The 25,216-nt window shown below is 43.4% G+C and overlaps 1 protein-coding gene across 4 annotated transcripts in view; it reads right to left on the bottom strand.

Moving 5' to 3' along the window:
- LOC132805854 (vitamin D3 receptor B-like) overlaps positions 1-25,216 on the bottom strand; it is a 299,773-nt gene that overhangs the window by 47,930 nt on the left and 226,627 nt on the right. For all 4 annotated transcript variants that reach the window (XM_060821168.1, XM_060821171.1, XM_060821170.1 and 1 more), the window contains exon 6: positions 17,200-17,368. In XM_060821168.1, the coding sequence (XP_060677151.1) occupies positions 17,200-17,368 (169 nt within the window). The remainder of the gene's footprint in view (positions 1-17,199; positions 17,369-25,216) is intronic.

The following is a 25,216-nucleotide window of genomic DNA, read 5'->3' as shown; positions in this document are numbered from 1 at the left end:
GGTCAATCAGGCAAATCAACAGTTCTCTCCAGTCGTCACAAAGTACCAAAACTGAGATGATAGTTTTGAGAGTCTGGTCTTTCAGCCAAGCATGCATAATGAAGCCATCCAGCCCCACTGTAAGGGACTGCATATTTCCCCTTTTTGGACTATAAACTGAAATGGAAGTCAGACTGCTACGTAAGTGATATACCAGGACAGCTTTGCAATGTGAGAAATTCAAGTGATGCACATTTTTAGCTGTGCAAAACAATGTTACTTTTCAAAGTAGTGAGGACACAGCAGGAATCTTTGGAGTTATAGAAAAACTGCCTGTTGACAGACTTCGGATTGATCCAGTTGCAGCATGAGCTTGTTGTACACTTAATGGTCTGTAAGAGACCTCCAGGGCTAACCAACTGAAAAAAAAAATCTCTTCTTTCAATGCAAGTTAAAGAGGAAAAAAGACCTCAAGAAACTTATAGAATTCTAATACAAGGAAAGATCTAGGCCCACCAGATCATCTATTGAAGTGAAGAATGATATCATTGGTCATCATTGTTGAAATCAAAAGGAACAGAGAGATGAGCTAACCCATCTTTGTGATCTGGACTTTGGATCTTCAGAATTTTGTTTTTCCTGTCTATTTTCCTCTCAAGGGACTGCATATTTTATCTGTCTTACTCATGAAGTAGTGTGTGTATTTGGTGTTGTAAAGGGGTATTACTCAAAATCACATTATAGATTTGTAATCCTTTCTTTTCTCTCTCGCTTATTAAATGAGTTATTTTCTGTTAATGACGAAACCTGGTGTGATTTTCCAAAATAGCAATCAATCTGGGAAATTGGTCATCTTGGTGGTTTAAATGGGTATTTACACATTTGTAACAGACTGTAGAAAATAGGGCTTATCACCACACTCTTCCCAAGTAAGTTGTGACAGTGAAAGAGGTCCTACATCTGTGCTCATTGTAAAATTACATCAGAAAAAAGACATTTTGCAAGCATGGGCTGGTTAAACAAAACATTTAACCAGCTACAATGCAATGATAACTGGCATTTTCTACGAAAATGCTGTTGTTAGTTCAAAAAGGCACTCATATATCAAGTTCAGTGTCAGTATGATACCAAGTATGTAGGCTGTCCATCCCAATGACTGGCTAATTGAATGAAATACCTTGTTCCTTTGATTGTTCGCACAAAGCAGAGAACAATCCATATTCAACCAGCCCATCCTTGAAAATGCAAACTAAAAAATCTGTTAGATGTAATACCATGGCTGGGAAGGACTTGCCGAATAATCATGAGTGTGCTAAATGCTACATTAATAACCAGTTCAAAGTAATCAGTTGAGCTTGCGACATGGTTAATTTACACTTGTTAGAGTGATATCCATTCATTCGCATGGACCTGTCCTCCGCAAACAAAAGGAATTGTTCAAGCCTTGTGTTTTTTTAAATTACCCAAGGTTATATGGAGGCTTAGCGAGTTTTGAGAAAACTTATAGCTCGGGTTGAGATTTTGGATGTAGGTGTGCTCGCTGAGCTGGAAGGTTCATTTCCAGATGTTTTGTCACCCTACTAGGTAACATCTTCAGTGGGCCTCAGGCGAAGCAATGCTGAAAATTTCTGCTTTCTATTTATATGTTTGGGTTTCTTTGGGTTGGTGAAGTCATTTCCTGTGGTGAAGTCACTTCCTGTTCCTTTTCTCAGGGGGTGGGAGATGGGGTCTAACTCGATGTGTTTGTTGATAGAGTTCCGGTTGGAGTGCCATGCTTCTAGGAATTCTCATGCGTGTCTTTGTTTGGCTTGTCCTAGGATGGATGTGTCGTCCCAGTCAAAATGGTGTCCTTCCTCATCTGTATGTGAGGATACTAGTGAGAGAGGGTCAGGTCTTTTGTGGCTAGTTGGTGTTCATGTATCTTGGTGGCTAATTTTCTGCCTGTTTGTCCAATGTAGTGTTTGTTACAGTCCTTGCACGGTATTTTGTAACTTATGTCCATTTAATAAATGTCATTTACTGGTGGGTTTAACTGCAGATAAGCTTGAGCCAGGGTGTGTATACTTAGGTAGATTCAGCCAGCACCAGGTAGCTGATTGGTCTGTGAAGTGGTGACCAGATTTTGATGCCTTCTGCCTGCTAATAACTATGCTATTGGCTCCTAGGTAGCTAAACAGCTTGGGGCTGTGAACATCTGGTCTGGAATGATTGGGCCGTCAGAAAAAAAGGAGCTATGCTTCTCTTTGAAGTGAAGAGACCTCAAGTCTAAAGAAAGCCAGTTTATTTCTCCTTAGCAGTTGCTGTAAACTGCGACTATTAAGAGTCATAAATGTGAACCAGTCGCTTTGTGCCTCCAGCTAACAAGGAAAATTAGCTGGAGAAGTTATGCTGACAAGCAACAAGTCCGGGTAAGCCGAATGGATCTACAAAATAACTTCTGTGGCCACGGTCCACTGAACTCCTTTCCAATGTTTTCCTCAATCTGTAACAATTGTTTATTTTTGAAAGTCTGCTGATACGTGTACTTTGGGAGAGTTTTATAAGTGGATTAGAATTTTAACTGGTAGAGTTATATATCAACAGTTCATAACTGTTTATCTGTATTTAGTGTCATTGTCACAAAGATGTACAGCACGGAAACACACCCTTTGGCCTAACTCATCCATGCCAACCAGATATCCTAAATTAATTTGCTAGCATTTGACCCAAATCCCTCTAAACCCTTCCTATTCATATACACATCCAGATACCTTTTAAATGCTGTAATTGTACCAGCCTCCACCACTTCCTCTGGCAGCTCATTCCACACACACACACTACCCTCTGCATGAAAATGTTGCCTCTTAGGTCCCTTTTAAATGTTTCCCCTCTCACCTTAAGCCTCTGTCCTCTAATTTTGCGCTCCTCAACCCAGGGAAAAGACCTGGTTTATTCATCCTATCCATGCCCCTCATGATTTGATAAACCTCTATAAGGTCACCCCTCAGCCTCTGACGCTCCAGGGAAAATATCCCCAGCCTATTCAGCCTCTCCCTGTACCTCAAACCCTCCAATCCTGGCAACATCCTTGTAAATCTTATCTGAACCCGTTCATGTTTACCAACATCCTTCCTACAGCAGGGAGACAAGAATTGCACACAATACTCCAAAAGTGGCCTAGCCATAAGATGACCTCCCAACTTCTATAGGAGAAAGTAAGGACTGCAGATGCTGGAGATCAGAGCTGAAAATGTGTTGCTGGAAAAGTCAGGCAGCATCCAAGGAGCAGGAGAGTCGACGTTTCGGGCATGAGCCCTTCTTCAGGAATGAGGAAAGTGTGTCCAGCAGGCTAAGATAAAAGGTAGGGAGGAGGGACTTGGGGGAGGGGCGTTGGAAATGCGATAGGTGGAAGGAGGTTAAGGTGAGGGTGATAGGCCGGAGTGGGGTGGGGGTGGAGAGGTCAGGAAGAAGATTGTAGGTTAGGAAGGTGGTACAGAGTTCGAGGGTTGGGACTGAGACAAGGTGGGGGGAGGGGAAATGAGGAAACTGGAGAAATCTGAGTTCATCCCTTGTGGTTGGAGGGTTCCAGGGATGAACTCAGATTTCTCCAGTTTCCTCATTTCCCCTCCCCCCCACCTTGTCTCAGTCCCAACCCTCTAACTCAGCACCACCTTCCTAACCTGCAATCTTCTTCCTGACCTCTCTGCCCCCACCCCCACTCTGGCCTATCACCATCACCTTAACCTCCTTCCACCTATCGCATTTCCAACGCCCCTCCTCCCTACCTTTTATCTTAGCCTGCTTGGCACAATTTCCTCATTCCTGAAGAAGGGCTCATGCTCGAAACGTCCATTCTCCTGCTCCTTGGATGCTGCCTGACATGCTGCGCTTTTCCAGCAACACATTTTCAGCTCCCAACTTCTATATTCAACCACCGACCAATAAAGGAAACATACCAAACACCTTCTTCACTATCCCATCTATCTACAACTCCACTTTCAAAGAACTATGAACCCGCACTCCACAGTCACATTGTTCAGCAACACTCCCCAGGACTGTACCAGTAAGTGTATAAGTCCTACCTTGATTTGCCTTTCTGAACCTCAAATTTATCTAAGTTAAATTCCATCTGCCACTCCTCAGCCCATTGGCCCATCTGATCAAGATCCCAATGTACTCTGAGGTAACCTTCTTCACTGTCCATTACACCTCCAATTTTGGTGTGACCTGCAAATTTATTAACTATACCTCTTATGTTCACATCCAAATCATTTATATAAATGACGAAAAGCAGTGGACCCAACACAGATCCTTGTGGCACTCCACTGGTCACAGGCCTCTAGTCTGAAAAAAATTCTCCACCACCACCCTCTGTCTTCCACCTTTGAGCCAGTTCTGTATCCAAATGGCTAGTTCTCACTATATAACATGTGACTGAACCTTGCTAACCCGTCTACTGTGAGGAACCTTGTCGACTGCCTTACTGAAGTCCATGTAGATTGCGTCTACCGCTCTGCCCTCATCAATCCTCTTTGTTACTTCTTCAAAAACTCAATCAAGTTCATGAGAGATGATTTCCCACGCACAAAGCCACGTTGACTATCCCAATCAGTCCTTGCCTTTCCGAATACATGTACATCCTGTCTCTTAGAATTCGCTCCAACGACTTGCCCACCGCCGATGTCAGGCTCACCGGTGTATAGTTCCCTGACTTTTCCTTACCACCTTTCTTAAATAGTGCACCACATTAGCCAACCTCCTGTCTTCTGGTACCTCAAATACATGAATAGGAAAGGTTGAGAAGGATATGGGCCAAGTGCAGGGAAATGGGGTGAGCGAGGATGGACATTTTGGTCGGCATGGACCAGGTTGTGCTGAAGGGCCTGTCTTCATGCTGTAGGACTCTATGCAAGTTGTCTGGCTATTGATGATACAAATACCTCAGCAAGGGGCTCAGCAATCACTTCCCTAGCTTCCCACAGAGCTTTAGGGTATACCTGACCAGGTCCCAGGAAGTTATCCACTTTTATGCATTTTAAAATGTCCAGCACCTGCTCCTCTGTAATATGAACACTTTTCAAGATGTCGCTGTTTATTTCCTCAAGTTATCTATCTTCTATATCTGTCTTCACAGTAAACACTGATGCAAAAGACTCATTTAGGATCTCCACTAGATTTTTTTTTGTAATACATAGCAAATCCTTTTAAGAAAGAAATCTGGTGCTTCACATCTGGAGACATTCAATAAAACTGAAAGAACTGCGGATGCTGTAAGTCATAGAGTCATAGAGATGTACAGCACGGAAACAGACCCTTCAGTCCAACCTGTCCATGCTGACCAGATATCCCAACCCAATCTAGTCCCACCTGCCAGCACTTGGCCCCTATCCTTCGAACCCCTTCCTATTCATATACTCATCCAAATGCCTTTTAAATGTTGCAATTCTACTAGCTCCCACCACTTCCTCTGGCAGCTCATTCCATACACGTACCACCCTCTGTGTGAAAAAGTTGCCCTTTAGCTCCCTTTTAAATCTTTCCTTTCTCACCTAAACCTATGCCCTCTAGTTCTGGACTCCCTGACCCCAGGGAAAAGACTTTGTCTATTTATCCTATTCATGCCCCTCATAATTTTGTAAACCTCTATAAGGTCACCCCTCAGCCTCCGACACTCCGGGGAAAACAGCCCCAGCCTGTTCAGCCTCTCCCTGTAGCTCAGATCCTCCAACCCTGGCAGCATCCTTGTAAATCTTTTCTGAACCCTTTCAAGTTTCGCAACATCTTTCCGATAGGAAGGAGACCAGAATTGCACACAATATTCCAACAGTGGCCTAACCAATGTCCTGTACAGCCACAACATGACCTCCCAACTCCTGTACTCAATACTCTGACCAATAAAGGAAAGCATACCAAACACCTTCTTCACTATCCTATCTACCTGGGACTCCACTTTCAAGGAGCTATGAACCTGCACTTCAAGGTCTCTTTGTTCAGCAACACTCCCTCGGACCTTACCATTAAGTGTATACGTCCTGCTAAGATTTGCTTTCCCAAAATCAGCACCTTGCATTTATCTGAATTAAACTCCATCTGCCACTTCTCAGCCCATTGGCCCATCTGATTAAGATCCTGTTGTAATCTGAGGTAACCCTCTTCGCTGCCCACTGCACCTCCAATCTTGGTGTCATCTGTAAACTTACTAACTGTCCCTCTTATGCTTGCATCCAAATCATTTATGTAAATGACAAAAAGTAGAGGGCCCAGCACCGATCCTTGTGGCACTCCACTGGTCACAGGCCTCCAGTCTGAAAAACAACCCTCCACCACCACCCTCTCTCTTCTACCTTTGAGCCAGTTCTGTATCCAAATGGCTAGTTCTCCCTGTATTCCATGAGATCTAACCTTGCTAACCAGTCTGCCATGGGGAACCTTGCCGAACGCCTTACTGAAGGCCATAAGTCAGAAACGAAAACAGAAATTGCGGAAAAGCTCAGCAGGTTTGGCAGCATCTGTGGGAGAGAAATCAGAGTTAACGTTTCGGGTCGAGTGACCCTGCCTCAGAACTGATGGTAGCTAGCAACATGTCATTGTATATGCAGAAGACAGGATCGGGGGGAGGGGGTAAGGAGTAACTGACAGGTGGGGATAGAGCCCAAAGGGAAATAAAAATAGTTGGACAGATAAAGGAATAGATAACGATCTGGCTAGGAGGGTGAACAGATATTAATGGGGACTGTTAGTAGCTAACAATGGGTTGCGTGTAATTGCAGACTATGTGATAACAAGGCCTGCTGAGTGGTGGTAGGGCTGAGGACATGGGAGAGCTCAAGCCTGAAAGTGATTTAACTCTATATTGAGTTCAGAAGGCTGCAGGGTCCCGAGTGGAAAATGAGATGCTGTTCTTTCAGCTTGTGCTGAGCTTCCCTGGAGCACTGCAGTAAGCCTGAGACAACTGGAAGCACAGGGTCTGGTTTGTGGACAGAACTGCAAGGCAGCCCCAGTCTACACTTTGTTTCTCCAATGTAGAGGAGAGCACATTGTGAGCAGTGAATGCAGTCGACTAGATTGTGGGAAGTGCAGGTAAAGTGCTGCTTCACCTGGAAGGTATGTTCGGGCCCTTGGGTACTGAGGAGGGAGGAGGGAAATGGGAAGGTGTTACACCTTCTGCGGCTGCAGGAAAAGGTGCCATGAGGCTGTGCAGGGGTGTTGGGAGTGAAGGATGGAGTGGAACAGTGAGTCCCGAAAGGAATGGAGACTACGAGGAGGACCTGGAAAATTAGGTCTCACTCCTTTAAGGTCCTAAGTTGTTCTGCACAGAACCTGTCAATATGAAATCATAGTGCTTGGTGCTTAAGGCACTCTGAAGTAACCCTTTCAGGCTCTTATACAACATTCACACCCCTCATGTTGACCATGGCTGTTTTATTTGTTACGTAGAACTTTGTTCCTTTGGGACATATACTGTATTAAGCCATATTCATGTTTGATCACCTTCCACAGATCATTTGGACCTTTAACCAATAATGGTTTTACCTAATTTGCTGGTGTCCATCTCTCCTTTTTCTGTCAAAGTTAGAAGGAACCAGAGTGGCCAATGGAAAGAAAGGTTTGAGCCGATGCAGCAAATTCACTGCAGCGTGAGGGGAAAGAAAATGATTTTTTTTTTAACCATCTGTGGTGAAATGCAATGCTTCTTGGTCACTTCAAATGGATGGAATTTCAAAAGTACCATGAGATGAATCAGTCAGCTCATTTTTGGACTGTAAATTTAACAGCCACCTAATGTAGCTAGGCTGCTGACTTTTCATATAGAGGACCAGATTAGGAACTCAGGCAAAGGATTCAGTGAGTGGAGGTAGAGGAGAGGCGTAGTGTGGGAGAACTTGGAGAGAATCACCTGTGGACAAACAGAAGTGGAAGAAAGCCATTGGAAAGGATTCATTTTCTTTTTGTCTGTAATTGTTGGTCCAGAAGCGTTTAGTAAACTTGCAATCCAGGCCTAAGAGGAGCAATCTATAAGGAAATGAAGATTTTAAGAAAAAACGTTCGTCATTTTTATAAACAACCTGGATGAGGGCGTACAAGGGCGGGTTAGTAAATTTGCAGACGACACTAAGGTCGGTGGAGTTGTGGATAGTGACAAAGGATGTTGTAGGTTACAGAGAGACATAGATAAGCTGCAGAGCTGGGCTGAGAGGTGGCAAATGGAGTTTAATGCGGACAAATGTGAGGTGATTCACTTTGGTCAGAGTAACCGGAATGCAAAGTACTGGGCTACTGGTAAGATTCTTGGTAGTGTAGATGAGCAGAGAGATCTCGGTGTCCAGGTGCACAGATCCTTGAAAGTTGCCACCCAGGTTGACAGGGTTGTGAAGAAGGCATACAGTGTTTTAGCTTTTATTAATAGAGGGATCGAGTTCCGGAACCATGAGGTTACGCTACAGCGGTACAAAACTCTGGTGCGGCCACACTTGGAGTACTGTGTACAGTTCTGGTCACTGCATTATAAGAAGGATGTGGAAGCTTTGGAAAGGGTTCAGAGGAGATTTACGAGCATGTTGCCTGGTATGGAGGGAAGGTTTTACGAGCATGTTGCCTGGTATGGAGGGAAGGTCTTACGAGGAAAGGCTGAGGGACGTGAGGCTGTTTTTGTTAGAGAGAAGAAGGTTGAGAGGTGACTTAATAGAGACATATAAGATAATCAGAGGGTTAGATAGGGTGGACAGTGAGAGCCTTTTTTCCCAAGTATGGTGATGGTGAGCACGAGGGGGCATGGCTTTAAATTGAGGTGTGATAGATACAGGACAGATGTCAGAGATAGTTTCTTTACTCAGAGAGTAGTAAGGGTATGGAATGCTTTGCCTGCAACGGTAGTAGATTCGCCAACTTTAAGTACATTTAAGTTGTCATTGGACAAGCATATGGATGTACATGGAATAGTGTAGGTTAGATGGGCTTCAGAATGGTATGACAGGTCGGCGCAACATCGAGGGCCGAAGGGCCTGTACTGCGCTGTAATGTTCTATGTTCTATGTACCACTTAATCATGGCTGATGTCATTTCAACTCCACTTACCCACACTCTCCCCGTAGCCTTTAAATTCTTGATCTCACAAGGAATTATCAGTCTCTGCCTTGGCGACATTTAACGTCCCGGCGCCTCCGCTGTGCTCCGTGGCAATGAATTCCACAGGTCTACCGCACTCTGGCTGAAGAAATGTCTCCTCATTTCCATTCTAAATTGGCCCCTTCTAATTCTAAGGCTGTGCCCATGGGTCCTAGTCTCCCTGCCTAATGGAAACAACTTCCCAGCGTCTACCCTTTCTAAGCCATGCATTATCTTGTAAGTTTCTATTAGATCTCCCCTCAACTTTCTAAATGCTAATAAAAACAATCCCAGGATCCTCAGTCGTTCATCATATGTCAGGCCTACCATTCCAGGGATCATCTGTGTGAATCTCCGCTGGACACACTCCACTGCCAGTGTGTCCTTCCTGAGGTGTGGGGCCCAAAACTGGACACAGTATTCTAAATGGGGCCTAATCAGAGCTTTATAAAGTCTCAGTAGCACATTGCTGCTTTTATAATCCAACCCTCTTGAGATAAATGACAACATTACATTCACTTTCTTAATCACGGACCTAATCTGCAAGTCAACTTTTTGAGAATCCTGGACTAGCACTCCTAGATCCCTTTGTACTTCAGCTTTGTGAATTCTCTCACCTTTTAGAAAATAGTCCATGCCTGCATTCTTTTTTCCAAAGTGCAAGACCTCACATTTGCTCACATTAAATTTCATCAGCCATTCCTTGGACCACTCTCCTAAACTGTCTAAGTCTTTCTGCAGCCTCCCCACCTCCTCAGTACTACCTGCCTGTCCACCTAACTTCGTATCATCAGTGAACTTCGCCAGAATACCCCCAGTCCCTTCATCCAGATCATTAATATATAAAGTGAACAGCTGCGGCCCCAACACTGAACCCTGCGGGGCATCATTTATCACCAGCTGCCATTCCAAAAAATAACCTTTTATCCCAACTCTTTGCCTTCTGTCAGACAGCCATCCATGCCACAATCCATGCTGGTAGCTCACCTCGAACACTATGGGTCCTCACTTACTCAGTAGCCTCCCGTGAGGCACCTTATCAAAGGCCTTTTGGAAGTCTAGATAGATAACATCCACTGGGTTTCCCTAGTCTAACCTACTTCTTACCTCTTCAAAGAATTCTAACAGATTTGTCAGGCATGACCTCCCCTTACTAAATCCATGCTGACTTGGTCTAATCTGACCCTGCACTGAATTTAGAAATATCATCCTTAATGATAGATTCTAGAATTTTACCTACAACTGAGGTTAGACTAATTGGCCTATAACTTTCCATCTTTTGTCTTGATCTTTTCTTGAACAAGGGGGTTACAACAGCGATTTTCAAATCATCTGGGACTTTCCCTGACTCCAGTGACTTTTGAAAGATCACAACTAACGCCTTCGCTCTTTCCTCAGCCACCTCTCTCAGAAGTCTAGGATCAGGGCCAGTAGATTTATCCATTTTTAGACCTTTTAGCTTTCCTAGCACTTTCTCTTTAGTAATGGCTACCATACTCAACTCTGCCCCCGACTCTCCTTAATTGTTGGGATATTACTCCTGTCTTCCACTGTGAAGACTGACATAAAACTCTTATTGAGTTCTTCAGCTATTTCCTTATCTCCCATCACTAGCCTTCCAACATCAACTTGGAGTGGCCCAATGTCTATTTTTGCCTCTCGTTTGTTTCTTATGTATTGAAAGAAACCTTTACTATCATTACCAATATTACTGGCAAGCCTACTTGATCCTCTCCTTCCTTATTTCTCTCTTTGTTATCCTCTGTTTTTGTAGTCTTCCCAATCTTCTGATTTCCCAGTGCTCTTGGCCACTTTACAGGCTCTCTCTTTCGCTTTGGCACATTTCCTGACTTCCTTTGTAATCCCATGGTTGTCTAATTCCTCCCCCCTCCATCCCCAGATAATTTTTCTTTTCTTTGGGAGGAACCTCTGTACAGTGTCCTCAATTACACCCAGAAATTCCTGCCATTGTTGCTCTACTGTCTTCCCCACTAGGCTCTGCTTCCAGTTGATTTTTGTCAGTTCCTCTCTCATGCCCCTGTAACTTTCTTTATTTAACTGTAACACCATTACATCCGATTTTGCCTTCTCTCTTTCAAACTGCAGACTGAACTCTACCTATGATCGCTGCCTCCTAAGTGTTCCCTTATTTTAAGATCTTTTATAAAGTTTGGCTTTTTACATAAAACTAAGCCCAGAATAGCCTGCTCCCTTGTGGGCTCCAGCAAAAGCTATTCCAAAAAGCCATCCTGTAAGCATTCCATGAAATCCCTTTCTTTGGATCCACCAGAACATTATTCACCCAGTCCACCTGCATATTGAAGTCCCCCATGATCACCGTGACCTTACCTTTCTGACATGCCCTATCTATTTCCCAGTATATCTTGCGCCCCTGGTCCTGACCACTGTTAGGTGGTCTGTACATAACTCCCATTATGGTTTTTTTTTTGCCTTTGTGGTTCCTCAACTCCGCCCACACAGACTCCACATCATCCGCCGCTATGTCATTCAGTGCCATAGATTTAATTTCATTTTTAACTAACAAGCCAACCCTGCCCCTTTAAGACGTTTGACAAGGTTCTCCATGGTTAGCAAGGTTAGATCACATGGAATACAGGGAGAACTAGCCATTTGGATACAGAACTGGCTTGAAGGTAGAAGGTAGTGGTGAAGGGCTGCTTTTCAGACTGTGACCAGTGGAGTGCCACAAGGATCGGTGCTGGGTCCACTACTTTTCATCATTTATATAAATGATTTGGATGTGAGCATAAGAGGTACAGTTAGTAAGTTTGCAGATGACACCAAAATTGGAGGTGTAGTGGATAGCGAAGAAGGTTACCTCAGATGGGCCAAGGGACCGAGGAGTGCCAGATAGACTAATTTAGATAAATGTGAGGTACTATATTTTGCAAAGGCAAATCTTGGCAGGATTTATACACTTATGGTAAAGTCCTCGGGAATGTGGCTGAACAAAAAAACCTTGGGAATGGAGTCTTAGGTAGATAAGACAGTGAAGAAGGCATTCATTATGCTTTTCTTTATTTGTCAGAGCATTGAGTATAGGGGTTGGAAGGTCATGCTGTGGCTGTACAGGACATTGATTAGGCCACTTTTGGAATATTGTGTGCAATTTTGGAATCCCTCCTATAGGAAGGATGTTATGAAACTTGAAAGGGTTCAGGAAAGATTTACAAGGATGTTGCCAGGATTGAAGGGCTTGAGCTGTTTCCCTGGAGGTTTGGAGGCTGAGGGGTGACCTTTTAGAGGTTTAACAAATCATGAGGGGCATGAATAGGATAAATAGACAAGGTCTTTTCCCTGGTGTGAGGGAGTCCAGAACTGGAGGGCATAGGTTTAGGGCGAGAGGGAACAGATTTCAAAAGGGACCTAAGGGGCAACTTTTTCATGCAAAGGGTGGTGCGAGTATGGAATGATCTGCCAGAGGAAGTGGTCAGGGCTGGTACAATTACAATATTTAGAAGGCATCTGGATAAGTATATGAATAGGAAGGGTTTGGAGGGATATGGGCCAAGTGGTGGCATGGACGAGTTGGACAGAAGGATCTGTTTCCGTGCTGTACGACTCTATGACTCCAAGTCTTAAAATCAAGATAGACACAGATAAGGTGAATATGATTGCATAAGGTAGGGGGGTTCAAAACTTCCCTACCTTATGCATATTTTAAAGGTGAGAAGAGAATGATTTAAAAGGGATTTGAGGGGCAACTTTTTCCACACAGAGGTGGCTCGTATATGGAATGAATTGCCAGTTTTCACAGTGTTAGACAGGAACTTTCAAAAATTGATTGGAGGAGGCTATTTGCAGGTAAAGGGATGGTTGGGAAGTGGGAGGCCTTTAAGAATGAGATAACGAGAGTTCAGAGACAATATGGTCCTGTTAGTGTAAAGAGCAGGGTTGGTCAGTGTAGGGAATGCTGGATGACTCGAGAAATTTAGGCTCTGGTCAAGAAAAAGGAGGCATGTATTAGGTGGGATAGAGTGAATCCCTAGAAGAGTATAAGCACAGTTGGAGTATACTGAAGAGGGGAAATCAGGAGGCAAAAAATGGACATGAGATAGCTTTGGCAAGTAGAGTTAAAGAGTATCCAAAGAGACTCAATAAATACATTAAGTGCAAGAGAGTAACTGGGGAGAGAATTGGGCCCTCTAAGGATCAACATGGTCATGTGTGGAACCACAAAAGATGCGCGAGATACAAAAGAAAATATTTTGCATCTGTATTTACTGTAGAGAAGGACATGGACGCTAGGGAACTTGGTGAAATAAACAATGTCATCAAAAGTGTTCATATCACTGAAGAGAAGATACTGGCAATCTTTAAATACATAAAGGAAGATAAATCCCTGTGACCTGATCAGGTGTTTCTTGGAACTTTGTGGGAAGCTAGGGAAGAGATTGCTGGGCCCCTTGCTGAGGTATTTGTATCATCGATAGGTGAGGTGCTGGAAGTCTGGAGGTTGGCTAATGTAGTGTCATTTGTTAAGAAAGATTGTAAGGAAAAACCAGGGAACTATCAACCAGTGAGCCTTACGTCAGTGGTGGGTAAGTTGTTGGAGGGGATTCTGAGGGACAGGATTTACACGTATTTGGAAAGGCCAGGACTGATTAAAGATAGTCAGCTTGGCTCTCTGGGTGGGAAATCATTACTCAATAACTTGAGTTTTCTGAAAAGGTGGCCAAGAAGATTGATGAAGGCAGAGCTGTAGATGTTGTCTAGATGGACTTCAGCAAAGTGGTCAATAAGGTTCTGCATGGTCGACTGGTTCGTAAGCTTCGATAACACAGGATCGAGGGGAGCTAGCCAATTGGACACAAAATTGACACGCAGGTAGAAGACAGAGGATGGTGGTGGAGGGTTGTTTTTCAGACTGGAGGCCTGTCACCAGTTGTGTGCACAAGAATCAGTGCTGGGTCCACTGCTTTTTGTCATTTATATAAATGATGTGAATGTGAACATAAGAGGTATCGTTAGTAAGCTTTCAGGTGACACCAAAATAAGTGGTGTAGTGGATGGTGAAGATTATCTCAGAATACAACAGAACATTGATCAGATGGGCCAATGGGCCCAAGTAGTGGCAGATGGAGTTTGATTTAGATATATGTGAGGGGCTGCATTTTGGAAAGGCAAATTATGACAGGACTTATACACTTAATGGTAAGGTCCTGGGGAATGTTGCTGAACAAACAAACCTTGGAGTGAAGGTTTATAGTTCCCTGAAAGTGGAGTCGCAGGTAGACAGGATAGTGAAGGCGGCATTTGGCACGCTTGTTTCATTGGTAATAACATTGAGTATATTGTTGTAGAGGATATCAGTGAGGCCACGTTTGGAATACTGTGTACAATTCTGGTCGAACTTCCATAGGAAGGATGTTGTTAAACTTGAAAGGGTGCAGAAGAGATTTACAAGAATGTTGCTGGGATTGGAGGGAGGGACTGAATAGGCTGGGAATTTTTTCTCTGGAGCATGGGAGACTGAAGGATGACCTTATAGAGGTTTAGAAAATCATGAGGGGCATGGATAGGGTAAATTGACAAGGTCTTTTTCCTAGGGTGGAGGAGTTCAAACATAGAGAGCAAAGAAACATAGAACATAGAACAATACAGCACAGAACAGGCCCTTCGGCCCACGATGTTGTGCCGAACATTTGTCCTAGCTTAATCACCTATCCATGTACCTATCCAATTGCCGCTTAAAGGTCACCAATGATTCTGACTCTGCCACTCCCACAGGCAGCGCATTCCATGCCCCCATCACTCTCTGGGTAAAGAACCTACCCCGACATCCCTCCTATACCTTCCACCCTTCACCTTAAATTTATGCCCCCTTGTAACACTCTGTTGTACCTGGGGACAAAGTCTCTGACTGTCTACTCTATCTATTCCTCTGATCTTCTTATAAACCTCTATCAAGTCACCCCTCATACTTCGTCGTTCCAATGAGAAAAGGCCGAGAACTCTCAACCTATCCTCGTATGACCTATTCTCCATTCCAGGCAACATCCTGGTAAATCTCCTCTGCACCCTCTCCAAAGCTTCCACATCTTTCCTAAAGTGAGGCGACCAGAACTGCACACAGTACTCCAAATGTGGCCTTACCAAGGTCCTGTACAGCTGCAATATCATCTCACGACTCTTGAATTCAATCCCTCTGCTAATGAAACATAGGCCTTCTTACAAGCTCCATCCACCTGAGTGGCAACTTTCAAAGATCTATGTACATAGACCCCAAGATCCCTCTGTTCCTCCACCTTACTAAGAATCCTACCGTTAACCCTGTATTCCACATTCTTATTTGTCCTTCCAAAATGGACAACCTCACACTTGACAGGGTTGAACTCCATCTGCCACTCCTCAGCCCAGCTCTGCATCATATCTAAGTCCCTTTGCAGCCGACATAGCCCTCCTCACTATCCACAACTCCACCAATCTTCGTATCATCTGCAAATTTACTGACCCACCCTTCGATTCCCTCTTCCAAGTCATTAATAAAAATTACAAACAGCAGAGGACGCAGAACTGATCCCTGTGGAACTCCATTGTAACTGGGCTCCAGGCTGAATATTTACCATCTACCACCACTCTCTGACTTCGACCGGTTAGCCAGTTCTCTATCCAACTGGCCAAATTTCCCACTATCCCATGCCTCCTGACTTTCCACATAAGCCTACCATGGGGAACCTTATCAAATGCCTTACTAAAATCCATGTACACTACACCCACTGCTCTACCCTCATCCACATGCTTGGTCACCTCCTCAAAGAATTCAATAAGACTTGTAAGGCAAGACCTACCCCTCACAAAACCATGCTGGCTGTCCCTAATCAAGCAGTGTCTTTCCAGATACTCATAAATCCTATCTCTCAGTACCCTTTCCATTACTTTGCCAACCACCGAAGAAAGATTAACTGGCCTGTAATTCCGGGGTTATCCCTATTCCCTTTTTTGAACAGGGGCACAACATTCACAACTCTCCAGTCCCCTGGTACCACCCCCCGCTGACAGTGAAGACGACAAGATTATTGCCAACGGTTCTGCAATTTCCTCTCTTGCTTCCCACATAATCCTAGGATATATCCCGTCAGGTCCGGGGGACTTGTCTATCCTCAGGTTTTTCAAAATGCCCAACACATCTTCCTTCCTAACAAGTATCTCCTCTAGCTTACCAGTCCGTTTCATACTCTCCTCTTCAACAATACAGTCCCTCCCATTTGTAAATACAAATAGGTTTAGGGTGAGAGGAGAAAGACTGAAAAAAGATTGAGGGGTAATTTTTTCATGCAGAAGGTGATGCATGTATGCAACGAGCTGCCAGAGGAAGTGATGGATGCAGGTACAATTACAACATTAAAAGGCAACTGACAGGTATATGAACAGGAAAGGTTTAGAATGATATGAATCAAATGCTGGAAAATGTGACCTAGTCAGAGCGAGAGGTTTGGTTGGCACAGATGAGTTTAACCGATGGCTCTGTTTCCGTGCTGTATGACTTGCTGACTATGAATCTAGCCAGAGGAAGTGGTCGATGCAGGTACAAAATTTAAAAGACATTTGGACAGATACGTGAATAGCAAAGGCTGAGAGAGATATGGGCCAAAAGTAGGCAAGTAGGACTAGTTTAGTTTGGGAAACTTGGTTGGCATGGACCATTTGGACCAAAGGGTCTGTTTTCCCCGCTGTATGACTTGATAAGCCTCTTCAACTTCCAAATTAAAATTCATAATATAGATTAGAGCAAAAAACATATGGTTGATATAAAACCATTACACATTTGCACTTTGGATAGTATAACTACACAGAACAGCTTTATTTAACGAACAAGATCCTGACAACAGTAATTTTGTGGCAGAAATGAATCAGCATGCAAATTTGTCTGTGGTACAAACTCAACCTAACTTAGTGGAAATAAAAAATACTGACTTTGCTGTTTATATGCACTAATGTACATATTTTGTGGGTTTCAGTTGCTAGAAAACCAGCCAAGTTGAAATCAAACATTCTTATATAGACAGTGGCTGCAATAGCTCTCCTTGGTCCCTTGCCCTCAGATCTAAAATTCACAGTTAATGTTTACTGTAGTCATGAACTTTACAAAACATCTTCGGGGAAAAAAAATACCTGAATCCAGGGATGGCCTTTGCAAAGTAAACTACTTTCTGTATGCTGTAAGAGACCAGATCAGCCAGATGAGGCAGCATAGGTAGTTTTTCACTCCTCGTGGGACTGTTGGTGCCATCTTGAATCATCCCAAAGATGGAGAAATCCAATTTTGGTAACTCCGACATATCTGTGCAAATCATAGAATAAAATCCAATGTGATCATTGTCCTTGGTGATTATTTGCAACAGCCCTGATATCTATCTGAAATACAGTGAACAGCCCACCTAAGATATACAGTTGACAGCAATTATTGATGAAAGTAGAAGAGCTGAATTTGTTGTCTGAAGGCATTGTTTTTGGTGTCCATGAGAAACTCCATTCTCTCTTCATCCCTGGAACCTGCATAATCGTGAAGCAGACCACCTGGAACCTTGGTGTTGTGTCTGACTCTGAGATGAGTTTCTGACATATGCACAACATAACCAAGCTTGCCAACTTCCACTTCTCACACATACAAGCAAACAGTGGGAGGTGAGTGAAGAAGGGATGGAAAACCTCCATATTGACTGGAGGTTTGAAGACAGAGGGCATAATTCTTGTCAAGTAATGTTTGAGAGCTGAAATGATGAGGAAGGTGTCAACTTCAGATGAAATGTTAAACTAAGTTCCATTCTGTTCTAGTGGATCAGGTGTATGTCAAAATTCTCTTGAAGATGAGAAAGGTACCCCAGTATTGTTGACTGGGAGTAAGGTGGAGACTGAGAGATTAATAGAGCTTTTTAATCAACCTGGTCAGAGGTGTTATGACACGCGTCTGGAGTGAGTGGGACTTGAACCTGGGCATCCTGGCCCAGAAGTAGGGACACTACCACTGCACCACAAGACAGCTCCATCCCCTTCCTACCCCATCTTCTGTGCTAGAAACCTTTGTTGTTAAACAAACTCTGCAGACTGTGTGACCAAGTTTCAGTGAATGATCACACATCAACTAAAATATAATCTATCAAGTCAGCTTTCATTCTAGGATCTGACTTGTCCAGTAGGAGCAACATCCTGGCAGGAGGATTTGCTAGTGCTGTTGGGAGGTTAAATAAGTTTGGCAGGCAAAGGGGGACACCATGCGCTAGTTGAATAGTGATTGAGTGTATCTTACAAAAAGAACCTAGGCAGACGGAATTCAGACAAGTTGAGTCTCAAGGGAGTAAGGGGCGTCTGAATGGCCTGGACTTTAATGCTCGGAGTATTATTTGTAATAGGTTAAGGGTGTGGATTGTCACGTGGAATTGTGAGGTTGTTGCCATCACAGAGATATGGTTGAGGGAGGGACAGGACTGGCAATTCAACATTCCGGAGAATAGGGTCTTCAGGCAAGATAGGGGAGGGTGTAAAAGAGGAGATGGTGTCACATTATTAATTAAGGAGTCAGTTGCTGCAGTAAGGTTGGATGATATCTTGGAAGAGTCATCAAATGAGGCTTTGTGGGTAGCACTTCGGAATAAAAAGTGGACAGTCACACTGTTTGGAATATATTATAGATCCCCAAACAGTCAGCAGGCAAGAGAGGAGCAGATACGTAGACAATTCACTGAGGTGTGCAAAAACAATAACAGAGTAATTATGTCAGGCAATTTCAACTTCCCCAATATTATCTGTGATAATCCTAGTAAAAAGAGCTTAGAGGGGGCAGACTTCTTGAAATGTGTTTTTTATCATAGAGATTGTCTAACAAGTGCAGATCCAATGCTAGGGAATGAAGCCAGACAGGTATTTGAGGTAGCAATGGGGCAACATTGTAACGCAAGTGACAACACCGTACATTTTCAGTTTATTGTGGGAAAGGAGAAAGATGGTGTCCATAAAAAAGTTTTGGATTGAGGGAAGGCAGATTTTATGAAAACAAGGCAGGATCTGACCAAAGTAAACTTGTGGGTAAATCTACAGCAAAACAGTGGAGGGTGTTCAGAAAGGAAACAGGGGAAGAGTACAGGCCCAACATGTTCACTTTAGGGTGAAATGTACGAGCAACAAGCCCAGAGAATCCTGGATGGCTAGGAATATTCAAGACTGGATAAGAAGGAAAAAAGAGAGGTGCATAACAGGTACAAAGTGAGCAAACCAGTGGAGGCCCGAGTGGAGTGTAAAAATTCCAATGGGGAGCTCAAGAAAGGAATTAGGAGAAAAAAAAGAGGGGATATGAGAAAACACCGGTGGGTGAGATTAGGGAGAATCCCAAAGTCTTCTCTAAGTATATTAGGGGGACAGGATAACCAGGGAAAGAGAAGGGGCCATTAGGAACCAAGGGGAAATCTCTGCTTGAAGCCAGAGGACATTGGCAGAGTACTAAATGAATACTTCACATCTGTCTTCAACCAGCAGGAGAACATAGGTACAAAATTCAGAAAGAAGTTCGATTGATATAAGACATAAGGAGGTATTAGAGATTTTGGCAGACTTAAAAGTCGTCAAATGCCTAGGTCCAGATGAGCTGTATCCCAGGATGTTGTAGAAATCGAGAGAGGAAATGTAAGTGGCCCTGACTCAAATTTTTAAATCCTCTCTGGCCACAGGGGAGGTGCCAGAGGATTGAAAGGCAGCTAATGTGGTTCCACTTTTCAAGAAAGATGTTAACAATAAACCAAGGAATTACAGACCACTGAGTCTCACGTCAGTGTTAGGGAAACTAGTGGAGAAAATTTGGAAGGAGAAAATTACTCTTCACTAGGACAGGCAAGATTTGATCAGCGTAATCAACACGGCTTTATCAGAGGTAGGTCATGTGTAATAAATCTAGTTGAAATTTTCAGAGGTGACCAAATGTGTATATGAGGGTTGTGCAGTTTTGTTTGGTATAGTTTATATGGTCTTCAGCAAAGTCTTTGACAGGGTTCCATATGGGAAACTATTAAAGAAGGTAAAAGCACATGGCACCGAGGTAACTTGGCAACTTGGATCCAAAACTGTCTAAGTGATAAAAAACAGAGGGTGATGGTAAAATGCTGTCTGTGTGACTGGTGTGCAATGGCATATTATAGGAATCAGTACTGGGTCCCTTATTGTTTGTGTTATTCATAAATGATGGGAGGTGAAAACGTGGGCAGTGGCATGATAAGTTTGCAGATGACACAAAGGTCAACTGGGTGGTTGACAGTGAGGAAGAAGCTGTTAGGTTACAGAAGGATATAGGTGGGTTGGTCAGATGGGTAGATCAGTGACAGGTGGAATCAAGTGAATCCCTTGAGGAATATAAGGGTTCAGGTTTTAGGTTTGCTCGCTGAGATGGCAGGTTTGTTTTCTACAACCAATATAAGGGTTTTAGGAGTATACGTAAGAGGGAAATTAGGAACGCAAAAAGGAGACACAAGATAGAGTAAGGGAGAATCCAGAGAGATTCTACAAATATATTAAGGGCGAAAGAGTAACTAGGGAGAGGATGGGGCCCCTTTAAGACCAACGTGGCTGTCCTTGCGTGAAACCACAGGAGATGGGTGAGATCCTAAACAAATATTTCCCAGCAATTTTTATTGTGGAGAAAGAAATGGAAACTAGGGAACTCAGGGCAACAATCAGTGATGTCTTGAAAAGAGTCTACATTACCGAAGAGGAGGTGCTCGAGGTCTTAAAATGCATTGGGATGATGCTGTCACTTTAAAAAGGTTATAGTGTTCTGGATTTCTTTTGAAGAAAGGTTGTAAGAGAGAGGTGCCAAAGTGTATACTGGAGATGGCCAAAGTCAACAATCAGAGGAGGCCTTTAAGATATTTTTAAAACAATTGTAACAATGGAAGGTGAGTGGCCAGTTCTCCCAGATCAGGCTTTCTAGTTTTTTAGCAGTTGCAGTAGAAACTGTTTGAGTCTCAGAAGGTTTGCAAACTTCAGTGAATGATTCCTAACAGTGACTTTCTCTGAAATTTCTCTTGACGTGTTCCCTGCTGGATTGGAGAACTGTACGAAGAATCTGTGTCTGAATTAACCTTTTGGCCAAGAGGTATGTATATGGGATGTTACTATATTGGAACACTTGATTAGTAAAAGGTACTACATCTATTGTTTGGTTAAGTTTTGCACTAGTAAGCTATTCTAAATTCTGCTTTTTTTTGTATTTTAACTACAGTGTTTAAATAAATTGTCTTTTGCTTAATGTCGAGTAGTTTGACCAGCTGAATCACATTTGGACTAAACACTTTGCATCTACCTTTAAAGTAAGATAAAGTTCGGATCTAGGCTACATTCTTAAACAATTGCGAGGGGGTCTGGTCTGGTCCATAACAGCATAAAAAGTAGAAACATTCCCTGGACCTGATCAAGTGTATCCCAGGACATTGTGGGGAGCTGGGGAAGAAATTGGTGGGCCCCTAGCAGAGATATTTGTATCATTGATAGCTATGGGTGAGGTGCCAGAAGACTGGAGGGTGGTTAATGTTGCACTATGATTTAAGAAAGCTACAAGGAAGAGTGAGGTAACTACAGACCAGTGAACCTAAGTTGTGGGTATGTTGTTGGAGGGGATTCTGAGCAACATGATTTACATGCATTTGGAAAGGCAAGGAATAAAAGTGGCATCACAAGTAGACAAGGTGGTAAAGAAGGTGTTTGGCATGGTTGCCTTCATCGATCAGAGCAGTGAGTACAGGAATCGGACGTCATGTTACAGCTGTGCAAGATAGCGTAAGGCCACATTTGGAGTACCATGTACAATTCTGGTCACCCTGCTAGAGGATGGATGTTATTAAACGGGAAATGGTGCAAAAACAGATTCACAAGGATGTTAGTGAGAGTGGAATGTTTGAGTTATAAGGAGAAGCTGGATAGGCTGGGACTTTTTTCACTGGAGCACAGGAGGCTGAGGGGGTGACCATATAGAGATTTTTAAAATCATAAGGAGGTGAATAGTCAAAGTCTTTTCCCAGGGTAGGGGAATACAAAACGAAAGGGCAGAGGTTTAAGATGAGAGGGAAAAAATTTTAAGGGATCCACGGGGCAACATTTTCCATAAAGAGAGTGGTGCGTGTATGGAACGAGCTGCCAGAAAAAGTGGTAGAGGCCGTTACAATTGCAACATTTGAACGACATTTGGACAGGTACACAGATAGGAAAGGTTTAGAGGGATAAGGGCCAAATACAGGGAAATGGGACTAGTTCAGTTTAGGGAACTTGGTCAGTATGGACGATTTGGGCCGGTGTCTGTTTTCAGTATGTATGAGTGTATGACAAGGGAGTACTCAAAGAATGGCAGTGTAGTGACTGGAACGAGGTCAGCCAGGTGGAATGTGAGTTCCCTGATTGGGGCTATTAACCTGGTCCAATCAGAGTCCTGGCTGAGATGTAAACAGGAATGTCAGAGGTTCTGCTCACTCTAGGAGCCAGCTCTGAGCTAGCTGGGTTCATGTCATGTACTATGCACGTGTAAATAAAGAGTAACTTGGATACCGGTCTTCATGGAGTGATTTCAGGCAGGATACCAGGACGCTCAGAGGAACAGAGGGATCTTGGGATGTTTGTTCACAGATCCCCAAAAGTAGGACAGGTTAACAGGGTCATTAGGAAGGCACATGAGACACATACCTTTAATAGGGTAGGTAAGGCAGCATATGGGACACATGCTTTTATCAGTCATGGCATAGATTATAAGAGCAGGGAGGTTATGTTGCAGTTGTAAAGAACTTTGGTTAGACCACAGCTGGAGTACTGTGTGCAGTTCTGGTCTCCGCACTATCGGAAGGATGTGATTGCACTGGAGCGAGTGCACAAGAGGTTCACAGGACGTTTCCAGGGAAGGTGCAATTCTGCTATGAATATGTTTTCTTTGCAACAGAAAGGTTGAGGGATGACCTGCTAAAGCTGGATAAAGATTATGAAGGGGATGGACAGGGTGAATAGAAAGCAACTGTTCCCCTTAGTCAAAGGGTCAAAAACAAGTGGTCAAAGAGTCAACATAATTTTGAGGTGAAAGGCAGGAGGTTTGGAGGAGCTTTGATGAAAATATTTTTCACCCAGAGGGTGGTGGGGGTCCAGAATGCACTGCCTGGGAGGGTAGTTGAGACAGGTAATCTCATAACCTTTGAAAGGTACTTAGATGAGCACTTGAAATGTCACAACAATCAAGCCAAAGGGCCTAGTGCAGGAGAGAGGGACTAGTGTAGATTTAGTGTAGCTTTGATAGTACAGACTTGATGGACGAAAGGGCCTATTCTGTACTGTACAATGCTGTGATTCTTGTACCATTACAATCCAGAGTGTGATTAGAATGTGAAAGTGACCACTAAAAGCAACAGCAAAATACTGCAGATGCTGAAAATCTGAAATAAAAACAAAGCGCTGGAGAAACTTGGTAGGTCTGACAACACCTGTGGAAAGAAAAACAGTTAATGCTTTGAGTTCAGATGAATAGCACGGATGCATTTAAGGGAAAGCTAGATAAGCACTTAATGGAGAAAATAACAGAAGCATACAAGAACATAACAAATATAAGTAATCAGAGCAAGAGTAGGCCATTCAGCCACCCCATCATTCTATACTCTAGGGTTCTAATCTGCTGTTATTACAGCTAATGCAACTCATATCCATACAACATGCAAATTAGTTGGGCTTTAAATGACTACATGATCACCAACACTTGTACACTTAACAGTCTTTTACATCCCTCCATAAACTTCAGTTCACCTAAAACGTTGCTATCCATGCACTAACTCTCAGGTCTCTCTCGCCCAGCACCTTGTACTCTTACTACAATTAGCGGGGTTGGGGAAAACAACAATCAATTTAGCATTATTCGTCTTCAGATTTCTCTGCAGTCAGGCCTAAGGGATGGCTGGGCGATCTTCTCCAGTCATACAACCCTCTGAAATCTCTGCATTCTTCCACTTTGGCCCGCTGTGCTTCTTTAGTGAACCTTTTAGTCATCCCTGTAAGATTCTAGTGTAGTACTGTGAGACAATTTCTGCATCAAAAAAAGATGCTGCGTAAGGACAAGTTGGATATTCCAATTTGCATTCTTAGAGACTTACTGAGTGCATTAACTTTGTTACTTTGCCCCAAAAGAAATAAATAAGAGAGAAAAAAAAAACACTTTGAGTCCAGTATAACTCTTCTTCAGGTGAATAGCACGGATGCATTTAAGGGAAAGCTAGATAAGCACTTAAGAGAGAAAATAACAGAAGCATACAAGAACATAACAAATATAAGTAATCAGAGCAAGAGTAGGCCATTCAGCCCCTCAAGCCTGCCTTTCCATTTAATAAGGTTACGACTATTGTAAGACCATAAAATCACACAAAATAGGGCCATTTGATCCCTCAAGCCTGCTCCATGATTCAATAGGATCACAGCGGATCTGACATTCCTCATATCCAGTTTCCTGCCCTTTCCCCCTTGGATCAATCACCCTAATGTTGATCGGGGTTACATGAAAAAGACCGGAGGAGGCTTATGTGGAGCGTAAATAGTGACCCTGGATTTCCTGACTGATCAAGAATCTATCTTGTCCTTAAATGGACACAAGGACACTGGCTCTCTGTGGCAAGACTCCAAAGACTCTCAACTCAGAGAAGAAATTCCCCCTCATCTCAGTCTTAAATTGGTGCCCTTTTATTCTGAGACTATGCCCCCTGGTCCTAGACTCTCCCATGTGGGGAAACATCCTCTCAGCATTTACCCTGTCAAGCTCCTTAGGAATCTTATATGTTTCAGTGAAGTCATCTCTCATTCTTCAAAACTCTAGTGAGTAGAGTGCCAGGGACAAGATTTGAGTGGTGCTGGAAAAGCGCAGCAGGTCAGGCAGCATCTGAGGAGCAGGAAAATCAACATTTCGGGCAGGAGCCCTTCCTGATGAAGAGTTTTTGCCCGAAATGTCAATTTTCCTGCTCCTCAGATGCTGCCTGACCTGCTGTGCTTTTCCAGCACCACTCTAATCTTGTTTCTGATCTCCAGCATCTGCAGTCTTCACTTTCGCCTGAGTAGAGTTCCAATCCATTTAGCCTTTGCTCATAGGACATTACTTCCATACTAGAGATCACCTTAGTGAACCTGTTCTGAACTG

Source organism: Hemiscyllium ocellatum, chromosome X (assembly GCF_020745735.1).
Source record: "Hemiscyllium ocellatum isolate sHemOce1 chromosome X, sHemOce1.pat.X.cur, whole genome shotgun sequence".
NCBI lineage: Eukaryota > Metazoa > Chordata > Chondrichthyes > Orectolobiformes > Hemiscylliidae > Hemiscyllium > Hemiscyllium ocellatum.
The sequence above is the reverse complement of the archived record's forward strand: the minus strand, read 5'-3'. Positions and strand labels throughout refer to the sequence as shown.